This window comes from Brassica napus, chromosome C6 (genome assembly GCF_020379485.1).
Source record: "Brassica napus cultivar Da-Ae chromosome C6, Da-Ae, whole genome shotgun sequence".
Taxonomy (NCBI): Eukaryota; Viridiplantae; Streptophyta; class Magnoliopsida; order Brassicales; family Brassicaceae; genus Brassica; species Brassica napus.
Window position 1 is genome coordinate 32,227,259 of NC_063449.1, and position 11,699 is coordinate 32,238,957.

General features: G+C 36.6%; 1 protein-coding gene across 1 annotated transcript; it reads left to right on the top strand.

The window, feature by feature from the left end:
* The first annotated feature begins 3,487 nt into the window (after positions 1-3,487).
* LOC106453556 lies at positions 3,488-4,966 on the top strand. Its single transcript, XM_048759846.1, has one exon. It carries the CDS (start codon positions 3,488-3,490, stop codon positions 4,964-4,966), a length of 1,479 nt encoding a protein of 492 aa, XP_048615803.1.
* Positions 4,967-11,699: the final 6,733 nt, after the last annotated feature.

Sequence of the window (11,699 nt, forward strand, 5' to 3'; positions counted from 1 at the left end):
TTTCACCATCCAGCTTCTTCTCTTTCGGCTGGGTCCGACAAAAACTTTAATCACTCTTCTTCTTCTTCATTTCATCCTCAACCATATTCAACCACCACGAAAATTCATTACAATCACCAACCAAAGCTCTCTTCTTCAACTCTTCATCCACAAACCTTTACGTCTGTTTCTTAAGGTCTTTCTACAGCTTATGACGCCGTGAAACAGCACACGTGCGTCGTCTTGGGTTCTAAAATCGCTTGGTAAGTGTATACTCTCTCCCTCTCTTTTTTCTCTCACTCTTCCCTGTCTCTTTTTATTTTTCTAATGTTTTATGTTTTAGTTTAGTCACATAATATGTATGTTAACGTTATGAGTCAGATTCTAAGATTTAATATAATGCTGTTAAAGTATGAAGCATGATATTATAGAATAAATCGTTTTTATCTATGGTACAACTGATACAACTTTTGCATATGTATCAAACAATACACGTGATACTGGTATAACTAGTCTACTATGTCTTATTTACCAGACTAGTGATATTGATATAACTAGTACAACTATTCAGATTCTGAAATTGAAATATTCCATATGAAAAAAAATTAGCTGGCCAAATTGGTAAGTATTTAGATAGGTTCCTTTTTATTTGTGATAATTTTGTTTTTTTCTTTTGCAGTTTTTACACCATCTCATAAGTTTGCATGATCTACCTTATACTTTTAAGGTTTGTTAACTTCTTTGTCCACATAATTTTTGGAAAACATACATGAAATGTATTTTAACAAAATTGATGATTTCATTTCATTGGGGCAAAGGCATGTACACATAAAGAAGTGGTACAACTGAGGTAAGTTTAAATGCTATGTGGTACAACTAGTTTTTTCGATTTCAATACCAAAGTACAACTATGTACAAACCGGTACAACTCAAAAACTAATACAACTATGTACAAACCGGTACAACTCAAATACTAGTACAACTATGTTATTTCATCTTGTATTATGCATCAAGTTTTAAATGTGTATCACGTTTTAAACATTGTGGGTGAACTACATGTTAGTATGTTGCTTTAGTTGTATCGGTTGTACTAAAATAATTAGTGATGCAAATAATTTACATCAATTTATTTAATAACGGATGTAAAAATATAAATTATTTGCATCATTTCATTTTACACAAAATTAGTAATTTTAAGAAGTTATTCAAAAATATGTATAATTTACAACTGCTGATTTATATCGTTTACTAATTAAATGTAATTTAAAAAAATTGATTAAAATGATTTATTTTGGCAAATAATTCTTAATTAATATTTTTACTGATTATTTGTATTAGTTGTTGCAATTTTGTTTATTTCTAATAACTATTATTATCTCGAGAAACAAACTAAAATTTTACAATTATCGATAACAATTGTATTAATACATCACGATTAAAACAATTATTTGCAAAAAAAAATTCATACATCAAACCCAATCTTTTTCTTCTTTCTGGTGATTTGTGTCTTAGAGCAATGGTTGAAGAATTTTCTGGCTCTAGCTTTTTGGCCTCGAGAATAAAAAGATGAAGAAATTTGTTTTCCGAAAATCGTACAACTAGTATAACTTATAAACATATCAATTCCAAATCAAATATTATTAAAAATATACTATTCATATATTTGACATATGCAAGCAGAAGAGATTAGACCAATGTGTCTCATTGGTTCTACATCATTCTCTTTTTTAGCATTTTCATATGCCGGAAACAATCAATAAAAGAAATTATACATCTCATAATTAAGTGATGCCATTTCATAATTTTCTCAAAGCCATGTTATCTTTTTTTTTGGATGAGAATAAATATGGTGATGACACATAAGAAAATCACTTCTCAAATATGTATAGGAGATACTCAATTTGTACTAGTTGTATTAATTCGAGTTGTACAAGTTGTACTAGTTTGAGTTGTACTAGTTGTACTAGTTTGAGGTTTACTAGTTGTACTAGTAATACCTTGTGTTCTTGATCATTATCTTAAATATCGTAAGGAAAAGATGAAATTGGATTCTAGATAAGATAAAATTGATTAAATATAACTATGGGTTGATTGATATGAGATAAAAAGGAAAAAAATAGTGGATGATTGAAGAAATTTTTTTATTTTGTTTTATGATGAAAGAAATGGGGAAAAAGAAGGATTGGGTTGGGTTTCTTCCTTGTTTTTCTTTTTTGGAGACATATTTTCTCAATGAGTGACACAAAATTAGAGAAATATATGAGATTCAAGATGATTGTTGCCGAGTTTAATCAGTGATGGGAGATAGAGGAAGATCGTGATTTTAGTCTGTAAGTTTCGTTGGTTACGTCGAAGACAAAGAAATTGGGGATTTAGGTTTATTAAAACACAGGCCGGGTCGGGTTAATGGTAAGTGGGTGAGTATACTGGCTGGATATGTAAATATGTTGAAGCTTTAGGTTTTATGGTATTTTCTGCTTAATTTTGATTTATTTTTAATTCATTTAAAAAATAAAAATAGAAAGGGTTTATTCCAGACTTTTTTGTGCCCTTCTGGTAAATCCCAGCATTTGAGACGGTCCATTCAGATGTTTATTCTCTCTAGTTTCACATGTAATTCTGTTTTCTTTTTTCTGTGTGTGTTCATTCTCAACATGTTAATTTTAGTAGTATATCCAACAAATCATCTCCTACAGATTTTTAGTTGGTTTGATTTTATTAATTTTTCTTTGTTTGACCAGAATGTTTGAGGGTTTAATGGTTTATGCATTGGTTATTTGATCTATTAATTCTGGTTATTTTTAGGGAAAGTTGATCTAATAACCAAAAAAAAAACTATATTTCATCATCCCCTCTTTCCTCCTTTCTCTCTCTCTAGTCTCTATACTTTTACTAAAAATCTAATGTTTTTCTTAACGTAGTCTTAAGTCCCTTAATTCTGGTTATCTTTATTTGATTTATTTAAACTGATTTAGTGGTTACATTTACGTTTATATGTTTGCTTCTGAAAATTTGGGAAAGTTAATCAAACACAAATATTATTATCTTCTAAAGCCCTGTAATCATCCATGGAATCTCTTTGATCCTTCTTCCATACTGTAGGATTTGATTTACGGCCGGTTCACAAGCTCTGGGTGAGTTGTGGACTGGATCTATCGGTTACTCTGTTGGGATAAACTTGAAGTTAGCTTGAGATGCAAGCTATCCTAATCACATAAGGATATGATTTACTAAAGTGATTAGGAAATATATGATTTGTGTTTATCTTATAGGAGTAGGAGTTTCCTAAGTTCTATATAAGAGGATACCGATATGTGGTTAATCCTATGAGTTTATGAGTGATTGTGATTGAAGGTTTTGAGTGAGTTTTATCCTTTGAGTGATTAATAAGAAACTGATACTTATTAAACGTGTTCTTGAGTTTGTGATCTTGCAAAACCCAGAGACAATATTTGGTATCAGAGCCATACAAAGATTACTTAGAGATTGAAACTACACACACACAACCATGGGCGACGTGAAGGAAGAATCCGCGATGAGTAAAGATGCTAGACCCTCCTCTGTCAAATTTCCGATGCTATCTTCTTCAAATTACACCGTATGGTCCATGAGAATGAAGATAGCATTTAAAGTTTGTAAAGTTTGGGAAACAATCGATCCTGGAAATAAAGATGAAGAGAAAAACAATATGGCTATTGCGTTTCTGTTTCAGTCTATACCCGAAGCATTGATCCTACAGGTAGGTGACATAGACACGGCTAAGGGAGTATGGGATGCAATAAAAACGCGCCATGTTGGAGCTGAGAGAGTTAAAGAAGCTAGGTTACAAACCCTAATGGCAGAATTTGATAGATTAAAGATGAAGGATGGAGATACAATTGATACTTTTGTTGGGAGACTATCAGAGATATCGTCAAAATCTGCTTCGTTGGGGGAGATGATAGAAGAACCTAAATTGGTAAAGAAGTTTTTGAAGAGCTTACCAAGGAAGAAGTACATTCATATGGTTGCTTCCCTTGAACAAGTTCTCGATCTAAACACAACGACATTTGAGGATATAGTTGGGAGATTGAAAGCGTATGAAGAAAGAATTTGTGAGGAAGAAGATGAGCAGTCTGATGAACAAGGCAAACTAATGTATGCCAATTCTGAAGGACAACAAACTGGTTACGGTAACTCTAGTGGAGCTAGAGGAAGAGGACGAGGAGGACGTTCTGGCTGGAGAGGAAGAGGTCGCGGCAGGTATGGGAACTTTCATAGCCAAAGAGATGCGTACAAGACAGGACAAGGACGTGATCTCTCCCACATCACATGTTTCAACTGTGATAAACAAGGGCACTACGCGTCTGAATGTCCTGATAAACAGGGACTTAAGCTTCAAGAGACAGTTGAAGCTAAAACAGAGGAAACACAAGAGGCTGATGAGTTAATGATGCATGAGGTTGTCTATCTCAATGAAAGGAAAGTCAATCCAAGCGTGTTTGATACTAACCTTGATGCTAGGAACGTATGGTATCTAGATAATGGAGCTAGTAACCATATGAGCGGTAACAGAATGTTCTTTGTTACACTTGATGAATCAATCACCGGAAAAGTGCGGTTTGGAGATGATTCTCGTATTGACATAAGAGGAAAAGGATCAATTCAGTTCGTGTTCAAAGGAGGTGAGAAAAAGATATTAGGTAACGTGTATTATATTCCGGGACTCAAAAGCAATATAGTGAGCTTAGGTCAAGCCACTGAAGCTGGGTGTGAATTTCGAATGAAGGAAGATCAACTTACCATGTATGATCGTGTTGGAAAGGTGATGATAAGGACAACTAGAACGAAGAATCGGCTATACAAAGTCAATCTCGAAGTAGACAGTCAAGACTGCCTCCAAATCACTGCAAAGAGTGAATCATCAACGTGGACACATCAACACTGTAACGATGAAAGCAATGATCAATACAGAGCGAGTAATTGGCATACCAGCACTCACGGTTGAGAAAGAAACATGTATGTCTTGTCTGCTTGGAAAACAAACAAGAAAGTCTTTTCCTCAAGCAACTATGTACCGAGCCACACGACCTCTCGAACTAGTCCATGGCGATCTTTGCGGCCCTATCACACCACCAACTCATGCGCACAAGAGATATGTTTTTGTACTAATCGATGACTACTCTCGGTATATGTGGACCATATTGCTACAAGAAAAAAATGAAGCGTTTGAGAAGTTTAAAAACTTCAAGGTACTGGCAGAACAAGAAACAAAGTCTGAGTTGAGAACATTTCGGACAGACAGAGGTGGAGAGTTCTGTTCGAATGAGTTTGTTGCGTTTTGCGAGAAGAATGGTGTTAACAGACACTTGACGGCACCGTATTCACCCCAACAGAACGGGGTTGTGGAGAGACGAAACAGAACACTCCTAGAGATGACTAGAAGTATACTAAAACACATGAAGGTACCAAATCGCTTGTGGGGCGAGGCTGTTAGACTTTCTACATACCTGATCAATCGTATATCAACAAAGACACTAGATGGCAAGACACCATATGAAGCCTTGCGAGGCAAGACACCTAACATCGCTCACCTTAAGGTATTTGGATGCATCTGTTATGCTAAACCAATAAGATAGGACAGAAGAAACTTGACGATAGGTCTAGGATCCTTGTTCATCTTGGAACAGAACCAGGCTCCAAGGCCTATCGGCTACTCGATCCTACCAAGGAAAGGATAGTAGTCAGTCGTGATGTTGTATTTGATGAACATAAAAGATGGAACTGGACTAATGGAGAGTCAGCTCAAGATGACGACGGTGATACCTTCACGCTTGAGGTGAAAGGAACAATTGGCAGAACAGAGAGCAAGGAAACTGATGGGATAACTCAACCAGAGATCGAATCAGAGACAGATGATCGTGGAAATGAAGAAGATGATGAAGATAACAGTAGTGACAATCAAGATGAGCAGCCACGCCTAAGACGATCATCAAGAACAAGCACCAAACCTGCATATCTCGACGATTATGTTCTTATGGCTGAAGCGGAATGTGAGCGTCTCTTATCTATAGTGAATGATGAACCTTGGGATTTCAATGAAGCCAAGGAACTAAACGTATGGATTGATGCCTGTGAAGATGAGATTTTCAGTATAGAGAAGAACAACACATGGGAACTTGTTGATCTACCTGTGGGAGTAAAGCCTATTGGCTTGAAGTGGGTGTTTAAGATTAAAAGAAGCACAAATGGTACTATCATTAAGTATAAAGCACGACTTGTTGCCAAAGGCTATGTCCAGAAGCAAGGAGTTAATTATGATGAAGTCTTCGCACCAGTGGCTCGCATTGAAACCATTCGTTTAGTGATTGCTCTTGCAGCCTCAAAAGGATGGGAGATACACCATCTCGATGTTAAGACTGCATTCCTTCATGGAGAATTAAGATAAGAAGTGTTTGTTACTCAGCCAGAAGGTTTTAAGGTTGCAGGTAAGGAGAATAAAGTCTACAAGCTAAAGAAAGCTCTCTACGGATTAAAGCAAGCCCCCCGGGCCTGGAATGTCAAGCTTAATGCGATCCTGCGTGAGTTCAAGTTTCAGAGATGTTCAAAAGAGCCGTCTTTATATAGGAAGGAAGAAAAGGGTGGAACGCTTGTTGTTGTGGTCTATGTGGATGATCTACTAGTCACAGGATCATCTTTGCATTCGATTCATCAATTTAAGAAAGAGATGGCATCTAAGTTTGAGATGAGTGATCTCGGGAAATTAACGTACTACTTAGGAATTGAAGTGTGTCAAGGTCAAGAAGGCTTTACCTTGAAACAAGAAAGATATGGTCGCAATATCCTTGAAGAATGCGGAATGGATACCTGCAACTCGGCGTCTATACCGATGGACTTTAACGTGAAGCTGTCAAGATCAATTGAAGAGAGGAGTATTAACGAAAGAGATTATAGAAGAAGCATTGGGTGTCTGCGTTACTTGCTTCACACGCGTCCAGACCTGTCTTTTAGTGTCGGAGTACTAAGTAGGTACATGCACGATCCTAAGGAATCACACGGTGCTGCTCTTAAACAAGTGATGCGGTATCTTCGGGGAACCGTGTCTCTTGGTCTTGTGTTCGAACAGTCCACGAGCTTGGAACTAATAGGTTTCAGTGATAGCTCTCACAACGTTGACAATGATGATGGTAAAAGTACTACAGGACATGTGTTCTATCTTAATAGAAGTCCAATAACATGGTGCTCGTGCAAGCAAGAGATTGTGGCTCTATCATCCTGTGAAGCCGAGTTTATGGCGGCGACAGAGGCAGCAAAACAGGGAATATGGCTTCAGGAACTTTTGGGTGAAGTTATTGGACAACCGAGAAGAAGAGCAGTCATACACGTCGACAACAAGTCTGCAATAGCTCTTACTAAGAATCCAGTGTTTCATGGACGAAGCAAACATATTCATAGAAGGTTCCATTTTATTCGTGAGTGTGTTGAGAATGATCTAGTGGAAGTCAAGCGCATGTTCCTGGGAGTGAACAACGAGCAGACATATTGACAAAGTCTCTTGGAAGAATCAAGTTTGCTGAGATGAGGAAGATGATTGGTGTTCAAATGGTGAGTGAAGATAACTTCAAGTTTAAGGGGGAGAATGTTGGGATAAACTTGAAGTTAGCTTGAGATGCAAGCTATCCTAATCACATAAGGATATGATTTACTAAAGTGATTAGGAAATATATGATTTGTGTTTATCTTATAGGAGTAGGAGTTTCCTAAGTTCTATATAAGAGGATACCGATATGTGGTTAATCCTATGAGTTTATGAGTGATTGTGATTGAAGGTTTTGAGTGAGTTTTATCCTTTGAGTGATTAATAAGAAACTGATACTTATTAAACGTGTTCTTGAGTTTGTGATCTTGCAAAACCCTGAGACAATATACTCTACAGAAACTCTGTCTCATTGGGGTAACCGGATCATCTCTTCTGTCGATGACAAGCAGCAACGGGGAGCTTTCAATCCGTCTAAAATTGAAAAGACCGCTTTCGTGCTGATACATCAATCTCAACCGAAGCTGATCATAAGTTGAAGCACAAGGGATATGATGATACTGATCGAGTGAGTTCAGATGTTAAAAGAGGTTGAAGAAGTGGTTGATGTATCAGTGGATAAGCCACGTCAAATTCGAATCGCTCTGGGCAAAAGAATCTATGAGTTTACAGAAACTCAAGACTGGATAGTGAATGCATGGTTTAAGACTCGGGCGGATCTACTACTACTAGCATCTATGGTTGTAAGTATAAGGTGCTGCATGTTGAACAGTGTTATCGTGTAGGTGGTTCACTTAAAACTCGAAACCTCATGGGAGTCGTTCTTTCAACTAGCAAAAGAAAATCGGCATTGGGCGGTTAATGAAATGATTAGCTTTGAGGTACATGAAGCTACCCAGAGGTGACCTTTCTCTTTATTTTATCACATATCAAAATACTAACAACTGTGAGCTTGTGAATCCCATCACCCTTATGCATGAGAAGAATGTATCCGACATGAACTGGTTACTGAACGTTCTGGAGCCACCCAGCCATGCCAAGCAGTAACGACGGCTAGTTGCAGGCCTGAGACAACAATCTATTTTTTGCTGGTTCGACTTCAAGCACATATGGAGGATATTTTTCAGCAAAAACAAGGTGCAGATGTGTACTGCAGTTTGCTGGAGAAAACTCAAACAGATTCTAGGGAATGCAAGTAGCAATGTTGTGGAAACAACAAAGATAAAACAAAAGATTTAAGAAATTATCAAGGCTATTATTCTCTTCTCATGATCATATCAATGAAAGCTTTGTTTTCCCATTTCCTTGCTTCTGGAATCCTGCTGGTCCAGACGATACCATGGTATGATTTATTAGAATACCTACTTTGCTATTACTAGAAGGTGTTGTTCGACGGATATTAAACGGTTTAGTGGTTAAATTCACGTTTATATGTTTGCTTCTCAACATTTGGGAAAGTTAATAAAACACAAATATTATCTTCTAGACCCTCTAACTCTCTCTCTGTTCATCATCACTGAATCTCTTTGATCCTTCTTCCTTTGTTGTCATCCTTTAGGCTTTAATTTACCGGTTCTCAGAACTCTCGGTGAGTTGTGGACTGGATCTATCGGTTACTCTACAGAAACTATCTACAGAACTCTAAGTTTGGAATTTGTACCAACTGGTTCTCACTATTGTTTCTGATTTCTTTTCTTGATCTGCATTTCTCCTTCAGTTCAGGTCAAGAGAATCTCAACGCTATATGTCATTCTATTTATTGCATTCTAGGGTCAACACAGCATATATATATACAAGTGATGAATGACAAACCAGTTTCAATATATAGAAATTAGAAAGGATCCATATTCAAGAAACATGTTATCTCAGCAATAACTTAATGGTAATTAGAGATCAATCTCATTAACCATGCTTTACGCATGACTTTATTGTAGTACTTCCCACTTCAATCATTACACAAATATATTTATGTATCATTAGACAACCTATGGTCTTACTAAACAACAACATTTGCCAAACATTGGGGCAGAAGTAATGCACGCTAGATAATTTGGATCTTCAGGAGGCTGTGTGCACACGTTCTTGCAGCCGGCATCATGCTTACAAGGGCCTGAAGGTGGGAATCTATAGTGACATGTAGCTGAAAAGTTTATTTAAAAATAAATGATCTGAATCAGCTCATTTTATTATATAATTCGATTATCAAAGAACTATAGTAAGATAATATATATTACCAGTTGATTGAGAAAAGAGAAGAAAAAAAGCTAGGATCAAACAAGCAAGTTGAATCTTCTGTGCTGACATTGTTTCTTGGTATCTCTTTTCTTTTGTGGAGATGTTTTTCTTTTGGGTTTAGAGCAAATAATCATCTCCCTTTAAATACTTGCGTAAATTGTATATACGTTTTTTTAAGTACATACGTTACTAATTAGTTTCAAACAAAGAAAGAATATATTTACATATATCTAAAGAATCCAATTGCAATAATGTGTGCAAATCTTGCATTCATTATATAATATTCTCTCTGGAGTAGATTTGAACATTCATTCCTAATTTAATTAATTAACAAAGAAATAATATATGTACATATATCTTCAGAATCTAATTGCAATATTGTATGCAAATCTTGCATTATTTATATTCTCAGCAAAAAAAAAAAATTCCAAACTTAACACAAATTCCAAAATTAGAGTAAAGGATCCGGTGAAACTAGGAATGGCAATTGGACCGCAGCCCGCGGGTCTGGCCCGTACAAGATCCATGCGGGGCGGGTTTGGGTTGAGATAATGTAGGCCCATTTGTGAGCGGTTCTCGCGGGTTAAGTCTCATGCGGGTTGGGCCTTTGCGGTTTGGGTCATTGCGGGTCTTGCGGGGCAGACAGAACCCGCACCAGTTCCTCTTTTGTTGTGTCTACACCTGAAAAAAAAAATGGACGGAAATGGCGATATGGCGATTCATGTTTTCTGTAGCCACGACTCCATTGACGAGCACCAGAGGAGCATCACCACCAGCATATATATATACAAGTGATGAATGACAAACCAGTTTCAATATATAGAAACTAGAAAGGATCCATATTCAAGAAACATGTTATCTCAGCAATAACTTAATGGTAATTAGAGATCAATCTCATTAACCATGCTTTACGCATGACTTTATTGTAGTACTTCCCACTTCAATCATTACACAAATATATTTATGTATCATTAGACAACCTATGGTCTTACTAAACAACAACATTTGCCAAACATTGGGGCTGAAGTAATGCACGCTAGATAATTTGGATCTTCAGGAGGCTGTGTGCACACGTTCTTGCAGCCGGCATCATGCTTACAAGGGCCTGAAGGTGGGAATCTATAGTGACATGTAGCTGAAAAGTTTATTTAAAAATAAATGATCTGAATCAGCTCATTTTATTATATAATTCGATTATCAAAGAACTATATAGTAAGATAATATATATTACCAGTTGATTGAGAAAAGAGAAGAAAAAAAGCTAGGATCAAACAAGCAAGTTGAATCTTCTGTGCTGACATTGTTTCTTGGTATCTCTTTTCTTTTGTGGAGATGTTTTTCTTTTGGGTTTAGAGCAAATAATCATCTCCCTTTAAATACTTGCGTAAATTGTATATACGTTTTTTTTAAGTACATACGTTACTAATTAGTTTCAAACAAAGAAAGAATATATTTACATATATCTAAAGAATCCAATTGCAATAATGTGTGCAAATCTTGCATTCATTATATAATATTCTCTCTGGAGTAGATTTGAACATTCATTCCTAATTTAATTAATTAACAAAGAAATAATATATGTACATATATCTTCAGAATCTAATTGCAATATTGTATGCAAATCTTGCATTATTTATATTCTCAGCAAAAAAAAAAAATTCCAAACTTAACACAAATTCCAAAATTAGAGTAAAGGATCCGGTGAAACTAGGAATGACAATTGGACCGCAGCCCGCGGGTCTGGCCCGTACAAGATCCATGCGGGGCGGGTTTGGGTTGAGATAATGTAGGCCCATTTGTGAGCGGTTCTCGCGGGTTAAGTCTCATGCGGGTTGGGCCTTTGCGGTTTGGGTCATTGCGGGTCTTGCGGGGCAGACAGAACCCGCACCAGTTCCTCTTTTGTTGTGTCTACACCTGAAAAAAAAATGGACGAAAATGGCGATATGGCGATTCATGTTTTCTGTAGCCA